General features: G+C 42.5%; 1 protein-coding gene across 1 annotated transcript in view; it reads right to left on the reverse strand.

Annotated features, from left to right (window-relative positions):
• Positions 1-19,604, reverse strand: part of LOC117514036 (von Willebrand factor D and EGF domains) — a 99,644-nt gene that overhangs the window by 53,650 nt on the left and 26,390 nt on the right. Inside the window, exons 8-15 of the mRNA XM_034174320.1 lie at positions 18,360-18,574; positions 16,330-16,403; positions 15,961-16,234; positions 14,365-14,561; positions 8,384-9,228; positions 5,859-5,995; positions 4,866-5,030; positions 1,608-1,712 (exon numbers count right to left, since the gene is read on the reverse strand). Coding sequence (XP_034030211.1) covers positions 1,608-1,712; positions 4,866-5,030; positions 5,859-5,995; positions 8,384-9,228; positions 14,365-14,561; positions 15,961-16,234; positions 16,330-16,403; positions 18,360-18,574 — 2,012 coding nt within the window. The remainder of the gene's footprint in view (positions 1-1,607; positions 1,713-4,865; positions 5,031-5,858; positions 5,996-8,383; positions 9,229-14,364; positions 14,562-15,960; positions 16,235-16,329; positions 16,404-18,359; positions 18,575-19,604) is intronic.

Here is a 19,604-nt window from a genome sequence, read left to right on the forward strand (position 1 = left end):
CACAGCCATTGAAGAGGAGTGGACCAACATTCCACAGGTCACAATTGACAACCTGATCAACTCTATGCGAAGGAGATGTGTTGCACTGCATGAGGCAAATGGTGGTCACACCAGATACTGACTGGTATTCCCCCCAAATAAAACAAAACTGCACCTTTCAGAGTGGCCTTTTATTGTGGACAGTGTAAGGCACACCTGTGCACTAATCATGGTGTCTAATCAGCATCTTGGTATGGCACACCTGTGAGGTGGGATGGATTATCTCAGCAAAGGAGAAGTGCTCACTATCACAGATTTAGACTGGTTTGTGAACAATATTTGAGGGAAATGGTGATATTGTGTATGTGGAAAAAGTTTTAGATCTTTTGAGTTCATCTCATACAAAATGGGAGCAAAACCACAAGTATTGCGTTTATATTTTTGTTGAGTGTACTTCAGTTTTCTTCGAATTTAAGTAGATGTTCATCATGCTGGTCTCCCCCATAATATGATTAATTATTGTACACCATGGTGTTGTGGTCTGTCCCCTGTCCTTGTCTTATGGTGGTTCTGTGTCTTGTTTAACTGGAGCTGAGGTTTTATCCTGTATGTTTGACTTTAATCATTGTTTCTACACCTTAGCCAGTCTTGACTTTCCATTTTGTGTCTTTGTACAAATCTTCAGTTTGGTAATTATTTATGGTTTAGTGCAAGGGTGGTCAACAAGGTCCAAGACAGTGCAGGTTTTCCTTGCAACCAATGGTGATTAGTTGCAAGGAAAACCTAGGTTTGCTGATGAGCTTCTCCCCTGAACATAAACGCCTGATCATCAATGAAATCACCTGCTTAGGTGATTGTTAGAAAGGGAAACCTGTAGTATCTTGGTCCTTCATGGCACATGATTACCCACCCCTGGTTTAGTGTTAGGTGTTACTCACTTGGGGTTCTTTGGTTTCTGTTTGTCTCTTCTGTCTGTCTGTCCCTGTGTGCATTTGCAGCTGTGGTTCTGTCACTTGATGTTCCTCACAGCTGCATCTCATCACAATTGCCTCACGTGTTACATCTCATTACATGTCACTATTTAAGTTTGTGGCAATTTTGCTGGATTATTCTGGTTCATCTGGTCCTGCTTGTGGTGTTAGTTCTGTGTTTGATTGTCTCCCCTTGTTTCCATGCGGCTGCTGCTGCTGACTGTTTTCCCTAATTCCTGATCATATGGACCGTTTTAAACTCAGTTTCATTCTCTTCCACATTAAAATAAACTCTCTTTTTTCTATCTCCTATTTGGTTGCTATTTGCATTTTTGGGGGTTCAACTCCTGCCAAGTCATAACACATGCTGTGAAATAAAATAGTAATTTAAACTATTGAGTATTTGGCTGGTGACATGAACTCACTTTACTGTCACACTGAGCAACTAATTTCCAAAGGTTATAAGCTGCAAAACCTGCAGTACTGTCTGTGAAACATCAAATGTGTTCACTGTGTACATGTTTGTTTGTTTTTTTAATTCAGGATTAAATGAAGTAAATATTAAAAGATGTAGAAAGTCTTGTCATTCACTGACTGTAGGAAAACAGTTAATTTCATATTACTGCACATAATAATGAGTCAAAAGGCTCACCTTACCTTCAGAGTACAGATTACTTCAGTGGTGAGGCGGCAAATCTGACAGGCTCCATCATACAGAGTCAGTATCTTAGCGTTACTGTAGCTGTAGCCATCATTAGACACCTGACATCAGCAGAAGGTTGACGGTAGTGAATCACTGGATAATAAAGACAATCACACTGAACAAAGTGACCGGTAGTCACTTAAACTGGTTACTGTTGACAAAACGATCGATGTATGAAAAAAAATTCTGTTCCATTTTCCCCCTCTGTACCTCCCTCAGGAAGGTTATTGTCTGTTACATACATATCTCAAAAATTCATGAATGGATTTCAGTTAAATTTGATGAAGAGGTAGCCAGCCTATACACAGATAATGTGAGTGCTGTACGGACAAGAGGCAGAGACTCAGAATTTTTTTCTCACTGAAGACTGGCATTCATCAGGGATGTGTTCTGTCTCCTACACTGTTCAAAGGCTGCATGAACTGGATGTTGGGTAGGGTTGTGGAAACCAGCGACATAGGTGCTTTTGTTGGCATGGAAAGGTTTACTGACCTTGACATCACAGGCGATGCTATCTTTGAGGGATTAATGGATACCCTGATTGCAGCACTTGAGAAACTTAGTTATGAATCTGAGTGCTTGGGTTTGCAACCATCTTGAATCAACACTAAGATCCAGGATTTCAGTGGCTTCCTGGACTCAGCCATCAGAAGTATATCTGTTGTTGGTGAAATATTGAACTTATAAAAAGGTTCATGTGTTTCTGCAATGACAATCATGTCTGTGTCAGCTTCTGAGATCATGGGGCACTTAGGAAGAGCTCATGTAGTAATAAGTTAGGGCCCGTTCATACATAGTACGAATAAGTGCAAATCAGGGCAAACCACGGCGAAACAGCTCGTATGAGCGAACAAAGAAAACATTGAGCCGGCGTCAGGAGAGACACGTGGTCGGGCTGGCATGAACGATCCCACTGTGACAGTTTCGTGCATGAGCATGCATGAAACCATCACAGCTGGAACACAGTGAGAGCAGCTGAAGTGTGTGTAACCACATCGTGCAGCTGCTGTGAAAAACAAACAAAAAAACCCACGGGATTCGAACCTGCTATTTAAAAAAGCTCTGATTGCCAGCCAGAAACTTTACCACTGCAGTACCATCGCTGTCCTATAAAAGGTGAGGAAAAAGGCCAGAAACTTTACCATTGCGCAACCATCACTATCCTATAAAAGGTGCAGAAAATGCCTGAAATCAACAAGGAGATAAACATATTAAAAAAAGCACACACACACACACACACACTATTAAAACAACACCACATTTTATTGACTCCCTCTTATCGAGCGAACAATACAAGTATGAACCATCTGTTCCTCTGTAGGTGACCCATGGTCACAGATGTACAGTCATGAAATGACATGAATGGAGCAGTGCGCTCTTATCATGTCCACATCTATCGGCCTGGCATGTCCAGCTGGCTTTGCGTGCATGTCTGGCCCAACACGTAGGTCCTGTGGACAGCGTGCCACAGGACAGACACCGTGTCATGTGGAACATAGCTCACATAGGTGAAGTGACATTCAGATCGCCCACTGCGTGTTATGAGCTGACGGTCAATAGCGATATATGTTTTTATGTATATCCACGTGAGGACAACAAGCAGACACACGTCACAGTGGATAGTTGTAAGTTCATGTTGTTCAAAACATGGTATGTGTTCCCCAGCCATGACATCCAGAACCAGAGATCTCAACAGCTACGTCTGTCGGTGGACACGCCCCCTGTCAGTTCAGCACACACACCAAGATGTCACTCTGTTCCTGTGTTATGTGATCATTTCTTTTTAGTTATTTTTCTGCTATTTAGTTATTCTCCCCATCCGCCATGTGTTGCGGATGGGGGGGGGGGGGGGGGGAGTGCAACACGTGCACAATTCACATGTACGGCACATGAGTTGTGGGGGAGCCAATACTCTGGCACACCACATGTGCATTGCTGTTCTGCAACGCCACACTCGTGGGGGCACTTAGACAAATTTCACAGCCAGCTCGAAAGTGAGCATCTGCTCACTATTTTTGTGCTAACAGCACGAATGGCCCCACATTTTTTAACTGCCAAGCAAGCGGTGTTAGATATTTGTGTGTGTCACCTGCCAACACCTGCTGCCAGAGGGATGGAATGGGCTGTCACGGCACATTCTGTTTTTTAGCCACTGGTGTGCGCAAATAGTTGTAGCAACAGGTGTACGAGATGTTGGAGGCAACTCCGATTTTACTCATATTGCATATGAGTCCTGCTTCGTGTTCAGCCATATTCGTACATGGGTGAAGGGGCCCTTATCTGGACAAAGGTGTTTGGGGATGCCTATATATTTGCAGGAGACTGAAAGTTCAAGTCTTTATGGTCCTGATGCTTCCTGTCCTATTATATGGTTGTGAGACTTAAACAATAATCAGTGACTTAAGGCAATGACTGGGTGTCTTTGGTACTCTCTTTGGAAGATCCGTAGGGTACCAAAGGAATAATTTTGTCTCAAAAAGAATGACTTTGTCTCAAACTAGAGGTTATTTGGGGTGATTCAGATGAGGAGTATTACTTGCATTTTGTGGGAACATCAGCAATGACGTTTTTGGCATGTATTGCATTTCTCTATGCAAGATCCAGCCCATAGGTGCCTCAGTATTGAGAACCCCAGAAGCTGGAGAAGACCATGAGGATGCCCACATTTCACCTGCCTGCAGCAGATAAATGGTTACCTACCTATGGCTGAAAGAGGGAATGGATTGATTGTCTGGTTGCATTTCGGGACCTGGGACAATTCCATGGTGTGATGGATGTGGCACCAGCACATGCTCCCAGGCTTGACTTGAGAGCTAGGCCTTGGGTCAAGGACATAGTCATTAAATTCAGTTGTGGAGCCAAATCAAATAGCAAATCATGGTGGCTGAGCAAGTTAGACACTGAGTGAAGAGAGATTTTTTTTTTTCTACAGCGGTTCCCTTCTACAGCACAAATAACTACTACCACAGTTCCTCCAGTATTGGTGGTCTTTCAATATCATGAAGTATCTTATAGAATAAGTTTGCAAGCTTAATACTAATCCTCATTTTTGAGAAGCACTCAGTGATAACAGAGAAGGAAGAAAAGAGGACTAAAACCTAAAACTGTTCAGAAACCCAACAGTACAAAGAAAGACAAAGAGGGAAAGTTTAAAATATTTTATAGAAATAACATCAGTGTGTGTTTGAGAAGTGACTGAAGAATTGACTAACTTTGATTTGCCAGCGAGCCAGTGGTTGATCTGTTGGCGTCTCCATGTCCAAGCCTGCAGGAGCCTGACTGTCCTCGAGGGGGAGCAGGCACTGTAAAACTGTCAAATTCAGGAAGGTGGCTCGGACAAACCGGGGATCATCCAGAACCCATTCCCCATCCACAAACTAGTCATTAGATGACAACAGAGAGGGAAAAAAGAAACAGACAAAAGCAAAGATATTTAGGAAAAGACATAAGAATAATATATATAGTTAAGTCTGCTTGTAATGTAATGACCTAACTGCTGACATGACACAGCAGGCAAAATATAACTCATTTCATTGTAAATCAGTTACTGGAACATTAGTGGTGCTCTTGAGCAAAAATGTTGAAAATATTCCTGTGCAGAGTTTTTATTTCCTTTGCTAATTTAATTGCTGAATTTCTGAAAATGTTATTTTCTATTAAGATATTCCTTTTTAGGATATTAGGTCAAATAAATAAATTAATAATAATAATAATAATAATAATAATAATAATAATAATAATAATAATAATAATAATAATAATAATAATAAATAGTAACACCAGATACATATATTGTTTGCTCTTTAGTAAATTTTATGATGTTATTTTAGATTTAGAAGCTTTTGACCATTTTTTGGAATATTGAATTCAAACTGACTTCATATGAGAATATCAGTTTGATAGTGATGTTAATAAAATCAGCAAAAAAATATAAAATTAAATTGTACATTTTCCTCATATTTGCACATTTTTAAAGGTAAAAGCAGGTTGATATTGATGATAGTTTAGTGAAGAAGAGATAAATAAAACTCTCTGTCCAGCTTCGATGGCAGATGTTTTCATTGTGTGTTCTGGCAGGAACAGTTTAAGTACTCACAAGAGAACTGACAGGAGTTTGTGTTGTTTTGTGATAGTACACAAAAAGAGAATGTGTTCTGTAGCCCTTATTCAGACATATATAACAAAAGAAGCAGAAAACCAAGTACCTTTTCTTTAACAAACTCACACTTGAGGTCGTAGGAGTCTCTGAAGCCTTGACCATAGATCTGGACGGTGGAACAATTTCGCTGTCTGATGTCACACAGACCCTCCTTCATCAGCTCAGAAATCTCTGGGATTTGGTCTTCAACATCAACGACACACACATTACAGACAAACATTGACCAGTAAACATTGAAACATGTGCCACTGGATTGTCACATGAACAAACAGTATTGGTTCACAATATAACACAACATTTTTTTCCTTAGAAATATGAGGTCTATTAGAAAAGTATCCGACCTTATTATTTTTTTCAAAAACTATATGGATTTGAATCACGTGTGATTGCGTCAGCCAAGCTTGAACCTTCGTGCGCATGCGTGCGTTTTTTCACGCCTGTCGGTTGCGTCATTCGCCTGTGAGCAGGGTTTGAGTGAGGAGTAGTCCACCCCCTCATCATTTTTTTCATTGTTTAGGAATGGCTCAGAGACTGCCGCTTTGCTTGATCAAAATTTTTTTCAGAAACTGTGAGGGACATCAAAGTGGACACCATTTGAGAAATTCAGATGGTTTTTGGTGAAAATTTTATGGGCTTCAAAGAGATTACGGAGTGTTACTGTCGCTTTAAGGACGGCCCAGAGCGACTGGTGGTGTGCCGCGCTCCGAAGCCACCATCTACAGGCTGAGCGACCATTTCATTTCTAAACGGATGGCTGTATGGATCCGTGACCATCGTGTGTAATTTCTCTGGTTATCACAAGAGCTGGACATCAACCATTTTCCGGCAGATTTCACTTTTAACAAGACATTTTGTCATGGAAAGCCGAGCGGAGGCTTCGTGTGTCACGATGGATTCGCTACTGGAGCGAGACAAAACCACCTCCGTTTTGGTCTCACAGGATGGCTTTGAGATGGCGTTCAGACAGCTGTCGGTGGTTTTTCCATCGAGTGATTATCCGAGAAATTGTGGATGTGCCTGGACATGCCAGAACATATCCTGTGAGGCTTCATCACGGCGTTGCTTTGCGCCATGCGGCACCGCAGCGACGCGTGAAGCCTCTGCTCCTCTTTCCATGACAAAAACTCCTGTAACAGTGGAATGTGCCGTTCATTTCCAAACTGGATGCTGTGTTATATCCGGGATGTCATCTGGCTAGAACAGGAATTGTGAAAAGACGTGGACATCAGCACTTTTTCGGCACATTGAGACAGACGTGCGGAGGAAAGAGAGAGAGAGAGAGAGGATTTCAGGATTTGACCCTAGATACTGTGCTATTTTATAATAAAATGATTATCTTACATTTCATTTAACTTGTGGACTATAGTTCATATTGTTGGATTGTCTTAAAAACTTAACTAAACTGAAGAAATACAACTCAAGTGTAGGCCTTGGGGCTTTCCAGATGTTTGTTGTTGAGATGAATCATATGACTGTAGCATCCTCTGTGCCCTGTCCTGACTTATAAGCAAATTAAAGGGGTCCAGACATGGTGCAACATTCCTCACAAACAAGTTCATAATGATCCTTACACACTACACTCGAGTACTCTTCCATATTTGCTTGTAATTGGCAATAATAACAGGAAACACAAATTTTGCCTACTGTTTTAATAAACTCGGTCAGATTTCCTCAGTTTTGTATTAATCACCACCCAGACGGGTACAATCATACCTAAATACACCTGTTCGTCCACCGGAGACAGCACTCCATTAGCCCCATAAGCAGGAGCCACCCTACAATAACAAAGGAGTGACATGGAAGCAATCCAACCCATCGCTCATTGGGGTCATGCAGAGGAACACAGGTCACTCAGCGTGGGGAGCAGGCCCTGAATGAGGCACAAATCAGTGAACCAGCTATCCAAACACTTCAGACTCCAGCCCTGCATGCACCCTCAGTGATTAGGTGTGGCATTCCAACTCCTACCTAGGTCACACCCCACCGCACATCCCCTCCACAAGAGAACCTGCCCCCGAGCACAGCTATCAGGTAGTGTCATCTTTAAATGTTTACCATTCAAACTGAAAGTGGGACACATACCATTCAATAGATTTTAGAATTTTCTCAGACTGGGACAGAAGAATATAAACAAATATCAATTTGACAAAACTTTCATTTGAAAAGAACCTAATCCATAGATGTTCAAATGACTTGAAAGGTGTTGTTCTGTGGTGCTTCAAGTCAATGGCACTGTGATGCCTTCAAGTCTACTGTGATTGTACAGTAAATCTCTGGTGTTTTATTTTATGGCCATCCACTATGGATCATTGAGAGGTGAACACATTGAATGTTGGAACTATACCTTTTGATTGGTCAGAAATAGTAGTTTTGGTAAGTGCTAAATCATATACGTAGGTAAAGCCATCTAGACAAGACCTCTCTGGGAGGATTTTGGTTCTAAATGGATTATGGCAAAATGTAACTTTAGGTATTAAATAATCATAAGGTAACACTTTACATATTCATTTGGAAACACTCCTCTACGTTACCCAAACATGAGTGGAAATGTGCTGGTGGATATGCACTTACCTGACAGTATGCTGCAGTCGTAAGACCCAAATCCTGGGAAACAGACACAACCCCACTCTGAACACTGTCCATTGCCGTTGCACAGATTGGGACACTTGAGGATGGCCACAATGTCCTGGTAGTCTTCATCATTCCTCCTCTCCTCCACCAACCTCCTTTCACATTCATTCTCCAGTAGTGGCAACGTTGCATTCAACCATGACAGGTCATCCTTCAACTGTAGGTCAGTAACACACATAGCCATCACACGGCTAACTAAAGGCTCCCCTATCAGGCGTCTACACCCTAATACAATGCTGGAGTTTGCCACAGCATTCTGGCACTGAGCCCGTGCCTGCAGCTCTGTGAGGCCTGAGGGTGTGGGCCATGAAAGGGATGAGGAAGTCTCCAGAAGCACCGTCTGCTCATGGTCTTCTGGGAAGAAGTAAGCCACACTTTTTAGACTTTGATACGGAGAAGGGGAATTGTTATGGAAGGACTGTTGCCTGCCTCTGGGCTGTGGGTGTTGGTCAGGTGAGGTCACAGCTCTATCCTGGAGTCTGGAGGTTGTCATTTCTCTTTCAGCTTGGCTGATTTCGTCTGGTTGTGGTAACCATCTCTCATTTCTGTCACCTTTGAGCAGTTCCACTGAATCTATGTACTCAGCTGTGACATCCAGAGTGGGGATGATAGTGGGGAGTTGTATGTTGCCATGGTGAGAGCAGGCAGAGCCAATGAAAGTAACTGGTTTAGATTGAGCTTTGGATGAGAAGTGAGAGCTTGGCCGACAGTTACAAAACTTGTGTGGGTTCATTGTACTCAGATCAGAGGGTACGGTGTCAAACAGACTGGTGCCTGAAGGAAGCCTGAAGAGGAAAAAATGTCAGTGAAGATGTGTTTCTGGACTTAACATAATTTATGTGTGTAATGAAATTTTAAGAGATGTTTTTCAAATTTTTTTCAATTTATTTTCATTTATATAGCGCCAAATCACAACAGAGTTGCCTCAAAGCGCTTCACACAGGTAAGGTCTAACCTTACCAACCCCCAGAGCAACAGTAGTAAGGAAAAACTCCCTCTGAGGAAGAAACCTCAAGCAGACCAGACTCAAAGGGGTGACCCTCTGCTTGGGCCATGCTACAACCATAAATTACAGAACAATTCACAGAACAATTCACGGACGAATATATTGTACAAGAAATGCTATTGGTGCACAGGACAAGAGAATCACCAACACGAATACAACTCCCACTCTGGATGGAGCTGCACCTTAAACAGAGAGAAAAAACAGAATCAGGCATCAGAAAGACAAAAAATACTGTATAATTTGCCAGCATTAAACAACAAGAAAAACAAGAGAAATACTAAGGTGATCGCTGGCCACTAGCCCTAAACTTCACTAAAAGACCCAGAATTTAGGTAAAGTTGAGGCCGCAGCCCGTTCCAATTACCAATAAATGAATTAAAAGAGTAAAAAGCATAAAACAAAACTGTACCAGTATGCTAGCCATATGAAAGGGGAAAATAAGTGTGTCTTAAGTCTGGACTTGAAAATCTCCACAGAATCTGACTGTTTTATTGAAGCAGGGAGATCATTCCACAGAACAGGGGCACGATAAGAGAAAGCTCTGTGACCCGCAGACTTCTTATTCACCCTAGGGACACAAAGTAGTCCTGCACCCTGAGAACGTAAAGCCCGGGCCGGTACGTAAGGTTTAATTAGGTCAGCTAGTTAGGGAGGTGCCAATCCATGAATAATTTTATAGGTTAGTAGCAGAACCTTAAAATCTGATCTCACTGGGACAGGAAGCCAGTGAAGGGATGCCAAAATGGGTGTAATGTGGTCAAACTTTCTGCTTTGTGTCAAAAGTCTGGCTGCAGCATTTTGAACCAATGTTCTGTTCATTAATGACTTCTGTGCAGCACGGTGGCTCAGTGGTTAGCACTCTTGCCTCACAACAAGAAGGTCTGGGGTTTTGTTTCACCCACACGCAGTTCCTTTCTGTGTTTCATTTGCATATTCTCCACATGTATGCATGGATTCCCTCTGGCCACTTTGGTTTCCTCCCACCATTAAAACATTAGGGTATGCTTCTTTCTCCGCCACTGACCAAGGCAGCGTCTCTGTATCTGGAGCTGGTCCCCAGGTGCTGGACTGTGGCTGTCCACTGCTCACGGTGGTTAAATTATGTCTAACTGTAATTAGGATGGGTTAAATGCAGAGGAGTATTTTTGTTGTATGTATCATGAATGTACAAGGACAATAAGACCTTCTTCTTCTTCTTAACATATCCATTGTACAAAGAACATATGAATGAATCAGCAAGTTCGATCAGCCCCTCCTTTTTTTGCTGGGGGGTTGTCACTTCAGAACCAAAATTGAATTGCATGTTGATTTGGCCAAGGTTTAATGTCAGATGCCCTTACTGGCACAACTCCACATTACATGGAGAATGGACACCTTCCATTTTGAAGGCAACTGCACTAATCACTTGGTCACCATGCTGCAATCAACAAGTAGGTGTCTTTATTTAATAATAATAATAATAAAAAAACAGCAACAGAGTAAGAGTTAAATTTTCCCTGACAGTGTGTGTTATGAAAATGAAACTGTCATACTCACTGAATAATCTAGTCTGAGGTGATGAAAATGTATGTGTATTTTTTCTACTAGTGTACATCCACTTTATGGTTATAGTCACAAAAGCATTTCTAACAACGTAATTATGTATGTATGTGTAGGTGTATGTTGGCGTGTGTATACATGTGTACTGTATATGTATGTAAATATGTATGTAGACGAAGACACAGTGTTCACTTGATATGTTTATGATAATGGGATTTGAGTTTACAATACGATACAATACACTTTATTGTCCCTTCCGGGAAATTTGTCTTGGACTCCAAGTTTGTGTTGTTAAATGTGTTTGTAGCATGGCCCAAGCAGAGGGTCACCCCTTAGAGTCTGGTCTGCTTGAGGTTTCTTCCTCAATGAATCAGAGGGAGTTTTTCCTTACCACTGTCGCCTGTGTGCTTGCTCTGGGGGTTGGTAATGTGTATATATGTATGTATGTATGTATATATGGGGTGGGCGTTTATAAGCTTTGCTTCTGCTCACCCCCTTTTTGGTCACATGTCACTGTGGAATTGTCTTGTGTATCAGTTTTTGTTATTGTCAAGTTTGTGTGCCAAAATAAATAAGTTCAAGTTCAATAATGAAATTTCATGTCAAAGTTGCATTGTTAGGGAATGTCAGCTACAAGATATTGGCCATATTGTACATTTCTCTATGGATGACCCAGTTGCCGGGGCCCCTCAATGTTGAGGACCTCGGTAACTAGAAAATCCCAAGGGGCCACTCACCTTCAAATCAAATCAAATCAACTTTATTTATAAAGCACTTTAAAAAACAGCTACAGCTGAAACAAAGTGCTGTACATGGGACATAAAAAGCAACAAACCACAAAGTACAAATAAAAAAAAAAGCAGTGCATAAAAGTGGGTTTTAAGATTGGTTTTAAAAACAGAAAGTGAAGAGGCCTGCCTGATGTGGAGCGGTAGATCGTTCCACATCTTTGGAGTCACAACAGAAAAAGCTCGGTCCCCTCTGAGCATACGCTTGCACCTCGGCACCTCCAGGAGGAGCTGATCAGCTGACCGGAGGTGGCGAGCAGGGGTGTAAAGATGAAGCAGCTCAGAGAGGTAGGGCGGGGCAAGGCCATTTAAAGATTTAAAAACAAATAAAATAATCTTAAAATGAATTCTAAAATGCACAGGCAGCCAATGGAAGGAGGCCAGGACAGGTGTAATGTGCTCCTCTTACATGCACCAGTTAGCAGACGGGCGGCAGCATTCTGAACTAGCTGGAGACATGCAAGGGAGGACTGGCTAATTATGTAATAAAGAGCATTACAGTAGACCAGCTGGGAGGTAATAAAAGCATGGATTGCTGTTTCAAAGTGCTGCTGTGCAAGAAAAGGTTTAACCTTAGCAAGCTGCCTTAAGTGAAAGAAACTCGATCTGACTACTGCACTGATTTGGTGGTCCAGTTTAAAATCGTTGTCCATCTTAAAACCCAGGTTTGTGACAGTAGATTTCGAAAAGGCTGACAAAGGCCCCAGATCGACAGGTGATTAAGAACGGGAGCTGCTAGGGCCAAAAACAATCACTTCCATTTTCTTTTCATTAAAATTAAGAAAAATTCAGTGCCATCCAAGCTTTAACATCCTCAAGACAGGACAAAAGGGGTGGAAGAGAAGAGGCATCATTTTTCTTTAGGGGGACATATAGCTGGCTGTCATCAGCATAGCAATGGAAGCTGATGCCATGCTTTCTGAGAATGGACCCCAGGGGAAGCAAATACAGGGAGAAAAGTAGGGGTCCAAGAATTGAACCCTGTGGGACCCTGTATAAAAGTGGAGTGGAGGAGAACTCACAAACCCCGAGGCCAACGCACATAGTACTACCAGTTAAGTAGGACCTGAACCAGTCCAGGACACTACCACCAATGCCCACAAGCTGCTGCAAACGATTTATCAGTGTGTTGTGGTCAATTGTATCAAAAGCAGCAGTCAGGTCAAGCTGGACAAGAATGACATGGTTGCCGCTATCATTTGCCATTAAAATGTCATTAAAAACCTTTAAAAGGGCAACATTTTAAAACCAGACTGAAAAACCTCTGAAATGTTATGTTCATCAAGTTAAAAGTTGTGCATAGACAATTTTCTCCAGGATTTTGGAGGCAAATGACAACTTGGAGATAGGCCTAAAGTTTGATAGTTCAGTGTTGTCAAGGCCAGGCTTCTTCAGCAAAGGCTGAACGACTGCATGTTTAAAACTAACAGGGACAACACCGGAGGATAGGCTGCTGTTTATAATGATCAGAACAGACTGCCCTAAGGGGGCACAGCATATCACGAGGGGAACCTGATGGTTTCAAATGAGTCACCACATCCTCTAACTGTGACAGAGTCACAGGTTCAAATATGTTAAAAATCGCAGGGCAGGGAGCAGAGACAGAGGGGTCAAAGGTGGGTGGAGAAATGAGAGCTCTTGCAGAAGCAACCTTGTCAATGAAAAAAATGTAGAAAACTGTTACATAAGTTAGTGGATGTTTCCAGACATACAGGCTGTGGTACATTCAGGACAGAGTCAATTGTTCTGAACAGTACATGAGGGTTCTTGTAGTTTTCCATTATAATCTGTGACAAATACTCTCTTTTGGACTCTTTGACAGTGCTTTGATAGTAGCCCCAACGGTTCTTTAAAATCAGAAATGAAACCTGCAGCTTGTCCTTCTTCCACCTGTGTTCGGCTCTGCGACATTCACGTCTGGCAGCACGGGTTCTCTCATTAAGCCAGGATTCAGATCAAGACTTAGACCGCCTCGGTTTTAGAGGAGCCACAGAGTCCATTATAGACCTTTCCCCTTACTGCAGGAGACAGATGACTACTTTCACGAGATGGGGATGGGCAGTTTGTCTACCTGGAAGATTATCATCAAGGGTCCAATATAGTTCCGTAGTGTAGTGGATGAGTTGATGCACAGCACCAGGGCATGTACCCAGATCTGTTATGACTTGGTCATCTCCTGGCTACCTTGTCTTGACTTACCTTGGGCCAAGGTGGCTATAACTCCAGCCAAGCTAATAATAATAAATAAATACAAACTTTTCCTGACACTTGCTGAGAGGTGTGCTAGGACTCAGCACTGAACACAGTCAGAGAGTGAGAGCTGCTTGGGGAAATCAGCCAAGGTGCGGCAAATTGCAAGCCAGCCCACTATGGCAAAACATCAGCAAATGTGACCAGCTATGTTAGCTCCTTAAAGCCTTAAATTCAGCAAAACATCAGTTGTAAGGTGGGGCAGTATGGCGTCAGATCAGTGCCATAGGGCAGACATTGCACTGCCAAGCTTACAAATCACATAAGCCCTTTTTTTTTCAATGACACCTGAAGCCTTAACAGCTGCCTACAGCTTTGTCACCATTTTAAACACTGACCTCCATTCTGCTATAAAAGAGTGCACATCCTCCAGAGTGGTGCCCCCTACTGAGTGGAAGTCGTTGTCTGGTTGTCCATCGTATGTCCCACACAGTCCTTCGATGTGACTCCGGTCTGAACTGGGGGCTCTGAGTGTCAAACTCATTCCCCAGTCGGACACATCTGCACGAACAAACGCTCCTGATGAAAAGGTCATCTAGAAAAACAAGTATGTATTTAGAAGTATTTTGTGAAGACAATTTGTTCATGAACTTCTACAGCTCCCTGTTCTTTGTTTAGTTGTACTTAAACTAAAGGAGGAATTTATATTAAAGCAATTTAGAATTACATCCATCCATTTTATACCCGCTTACTCCAGTTGAGGGTCATGGGGGGCTGTAGCCTATCCCAGCTGTCATAGGATGTGAGGCAGGGTACACCCTTGACAGTACGGTAATCTGTCACAGGGCCAAATACAGACAAACAAATGCATTCACACCTGCATGCACACCTACGGACAATTTAAAGTTTCCAGTCCACCTAAACTGCATGTCTTTGGATGTTTGAGGAAGCCGGAGCACCTGGAGGGAACCCACACAAACACGAGGAGAACATCCAAAGTCCACTCAGAAAGGCCATAGGTGGGAATCGATCTCATGACCTTTTTGCTGTGAGACAACAGTGCTAACCACTAAGCTACTATGCTGTGCTAATATAACATAATAATTTTCTAATTATATTTAAAGAAGGACTAATTTATATTTCTAAATGTGTTCCATGAAACAAACATGACATCTGACATATCATGTGAGTGGTTGTTCTCTCATTAAAGTATGTAAGCTTTGTATGTGTTTTATTCTTTGGTCTCAGGTCATGTCTTTTTTTTTTTTTTTTTTACTTATTTATGCTCACCAGTCAGCTGACAACCTCAGATATATATGGTAAGATGCAATTTGAATCAGCAACCCATTTTGAAAACAAAAAATTTCACCAGCGACAGATTGTTTGTGAACAATATTGGAAAATAAGTAATTCCCACATAGGCTCTAAAATCTGTAGATTAAGTGTCTTGTCCAAGGACACAGACAGGTAGTGTGAGCAGGATTTGAGCGCAGGTCTATATATTGATAAGCCAACTCCTTATCCATTCAGCTACCTGCTCTACAACTCTGGATAATTCATTAAAAAAAAAGGAATATTAATTAAGCTAAGAATGTGAACTTCTTTTTTTTCCTTTATATTTTAAAGGGGTATCCTTTCTAAAATTAAAAATACAAGTGGAATTTTGCCCATGAAGAGGATTTAGAAACTCAAGACACAAGGCTCTTCTGTGACACCAACATTAACACCAACCTGTTTAATTATACACTGTTGGCTTTAGATGTTTGTTCCCTTTAAAACTTCCATCTTGTACTATTCATGTCATCATTTTGTCAACTAAATGAAGGTTACTGATGTGATACTTCTCATATTTGGCATTATGAAACTCTCTTGCTTACATATCATTCCCACATTACATACTGACCCTCTTGTAAACCTGTAAGAGCTCCCAGGGGCCTTACACACCTTACAACATTCTGTGCAGACACATTTTTGACATGTGAGTTCTCACTCACAGTGGCTTTGCGTCCCTGGTAGGACTCGGTGATGCGAATGCCACTCTTGTTCAGATCTTTCTTCTTGACAGAGAGGTGAGGCTTAGTGTCACCCATTTCTCCATTGCACATGTCAAAAGCGATAACATCACTGCCGTCCCTCACCACAAATCCACACACACAGGAAGCAGCTTGTACCACACTGCCACACTCCCACTGGCGGACATGGACCTCAAATGGCCACAGATTGCTCTTGTAAAGAACAAATGTGCCAATCTGATAATTTTCATAATGCCTGAAAACAAGGAAAAAAAAATGATTATTGCTTAATCATCAGATTTCTATTTGGGTTGTCCATATATGGAAGAAACAGAATAATAAAAGGGGTACCTTCCATCAAATGTGATCATGTGAGGATCAGTGAAGGAGTAGCAGTAGGAAGAAGGGATGTCCTTCACTATTATCTGTAAATAAGGAGAGACCCAGAGAATCGATTTAACCCGTGTCTCAACTAAATCACATGGCACATTTATGAACTTTGTATTTTAAAAGTTGTAATAAATACAACAAACACCAGACACAGACTTTAGATATGAAAGAAACTGACAAGCAACCATATTTCAAGCAACATGTAACTTCAACAACACCTGCTTCTTTCCATCATGCAGGTGATACTATGATTAAGTCCAGCAGATAGCATAGATGTGGATCATATTACTACACAATGTTGCTTTTTGGAATGCCCGGGTGCATCAAAGTTAAATAATGTAATCAGTTTTCCTCATTATATGCCTTCTTTAAGTTTGCAAGGTATAAGGTATCTATGGCTATTGAGTTACTATGTTACACTGTCACTGCTTATCTCGCCAGCAACTTCTTATCTCAGCTCATCCCGAGTGTGCCGAAAACTAAGCGGAAGCTCGGAGGGGGCCGCAAATTCGCTGTTGCAGTTTCAAAATTATGGGACGACCTGCCTCAGCAGAATAGACAGACCTTAGGGCCCTGTCCCACTGGCGTTTAGGAGGATTTGCGCATGAAATAAGGAGACAAAAGCTGAGCGTCCGCAACAAAGTTGGGCGGAAATAACAAATGTCCCGGGGTGGATCAGCGAATACATGAGGAAGAAAAATGGATATAACACGGAACAGAAGCGAAGGCAACCGCAGAGGCGCCCCCATGAGGGGCACAGCGGCCGTGATGCACTTGCTCCATCCGTGCCCACTCTGTCTGCATGCGCAACATACCATTTGCGACCGTGATGTGGCCGTGCTGGGCACGCGTCATATCTGTTTTGCACGTCGCCAAGCCGCGCCAACCAGTCGGTTGCGGATATCAGCGGATGACAGGGGATATGCGGCGCGTTGGTTGTGTATGTCCTGCGTTTGTCTTCAGTATGTGTTCAGGCAGTGATGCCCATCTCATCCGCAGCAGGATTTTTGAGCCGCTCAAAAATCCTGGCTGCGGACATGCGTGCCTCTGCGGATGATCACGGACGTGTTCGGATGGCGGCCGACTCATACAGGAATGTTACACGGTTATTGCGGTTGTTTTTTGCGGTTGTTTGCCACTTTTGTGCGCATTCCATCCGCAAATCCTCCTAAACGCCAGTGGGACAGGGCCCTTAAATATCTTGAAAACCAGTCTATTCTCCTTGCCTTTGACACTTGAGATGTTGAGATGTTGACTTCATTCTTTTATTTGATTTTATTGTTTTTATCGTATGGTCATTATTTTTATTCATGTTTTATGGCTTTTAATTGAGTTGTTTTTTTGTTTACAATTTTATGTGAATTACATATATCTTTTATGATGATTTTTATTTTCTGTACAGCACTTTGGTCCACTTTGGTTGTTTAAAGTGCTTAATAAATAAAGTTGGTTGCTTGACATTCATGCCTCTGTGTCCTCAGCCTTTGAGATCAGGAGAGGCCTGGCAAGACCTTGTGGATTCATGCTTTTGCTGGACAGAGGTGTTTGGCAATTCCATTATCTTTGGTACTTGGAGGACTCTTGGATACCACTGGGCCACAAGCTGTTATTTAGGGAGACTCAGACAAGTATGTTGTTTCAGTGTTAAGGATTCCTGTGGCTGGAGAAGGTTAAGGACAAGCTTGCATTTCACCAGCAGGTATATGGTTAGTTTTGAGAAGTAGGGATTGATCAGTTGTCTGCTTTAGGTGGTTGTCATCCAGGACCGAAGGTGGCTTCTTGGTGGGATAGATATGGTGATACTCTCCATCCATCCATCCATCCATCCATCCATCCATCCATCCATCCATCCATCCATCCATCCATCCATCCATCCATCCATCCATCCATCCATCCATCCATCCATCCATCCATCCATCCATCCATCAAAAAAATAATGTCTTACTTACATCACAGCTCTTCAAATCCTTTTCACAATTTGATCCAGTTACCTGAGCAGGTTCCGGTGAGTATCCATTCCAGAGAGAATTTTGTGTGACAACTGGTTTGACGCTGATTTGGGTTGCCCGGTCACCATCTTTAAGAAAGTCAGTGACAGGACTAAAGTAAATCAGCGCTTGACTGCACACACCATCCTTGCAGGAACCCTGGGATAGATCCACCACACAGGAAGAAAGGGACAGATCTGCACCCAAAAATCCTTCACCTGCAACCATGACAAAAAATCGTTTTAGGTTCAGTTTAGTTTGATAATGCTACAATGACATTTTCGTGATAATCCAGATCGTGAAATTGATGCAAGACATACTTTGCTTTTACATGAAGCTTTTGGCCATTGCTTGTCAACAACTCAAGAGTAACAACTCAAGAGTTTCTGACGTTTTGCTAAGATTTTCAATATTTAAAAATGTGGTTATGATTGGGTAAGTACAGCAGATTTAACTTTTGACCATCTAACCACAAAACAAATAGGGTTCTTGAAGTCAAGCTACATCGTGTGCAGTATATCATGTATCCTGTGCATTGTATAAATTCTACACTCTCTTTGCTGACTGACAGCGACAAGCTTAGATTGTACCAGTGTTGTGTGGGCCGCCGAAGAGGAGGTACTGCTGGCCCACCACCAGAGGGTGCCCTGCCTGTTGGCAGGTTTCAGGCACCAGAGGGCGCACTGGCCAGGTGGATCCACCAGGTGCACCGTATCAGCTGTCAGTCATCTAAACTCATCATCATCTCATCTATAAAACCCTGGGAGAGACACCACTACTCTGTCGAGTTATCAGCTTACCACACAGGTAAACCTACTCAGCCGTTTTGTGCCGTACGCACATTCATTGTACTGAAGTCTTTGCAGTTGTGACTTATACTTGCAGCTTGTAGCTGGGTTTGTGAAAGTTGGAGGAGTTGGCGTCTCCACTCCTCACTTCTGACTTACTGAGTATAACCATTGACACTGCACGTCCTCCAGTTTTTCCTCTGCACTCTGGGAGTATTTGGATTTATTCCTACAAGAGGATTTCTGTGAGTTGCTGACTGTTTGCTGGGTGTTCACACACCCACCCTAACCTGTTTTTGTTCCTGCCAGCAGTAACGGATCTGACAGCCATGAGCGGTGGCCACCTGGGGGAATCGGGACTTGGCGGCTCTGGTGTGTTGCAGGTCTCCATTGGCGGTGGAACTTCGTGGGTCCCGGCTCTTCTCTGGATAGGCGTCTCCTACCCTCAGGCCTGCCCACG

Source organism: Thalassophryne amazonica, chromosome 7 (assembly GCF_902500255.1).
Source record: "Thalassophryne amazonica chromosome 7, fThaAma1.1, whole genome shotgun sequence".
Lineage (NCBI taxonomy): Eukaryota > Metazoa > Chordata > Actinopteri > Batrachoidiformes > Batrachoididae > Thalassophryne > Thalassophryne amazonica.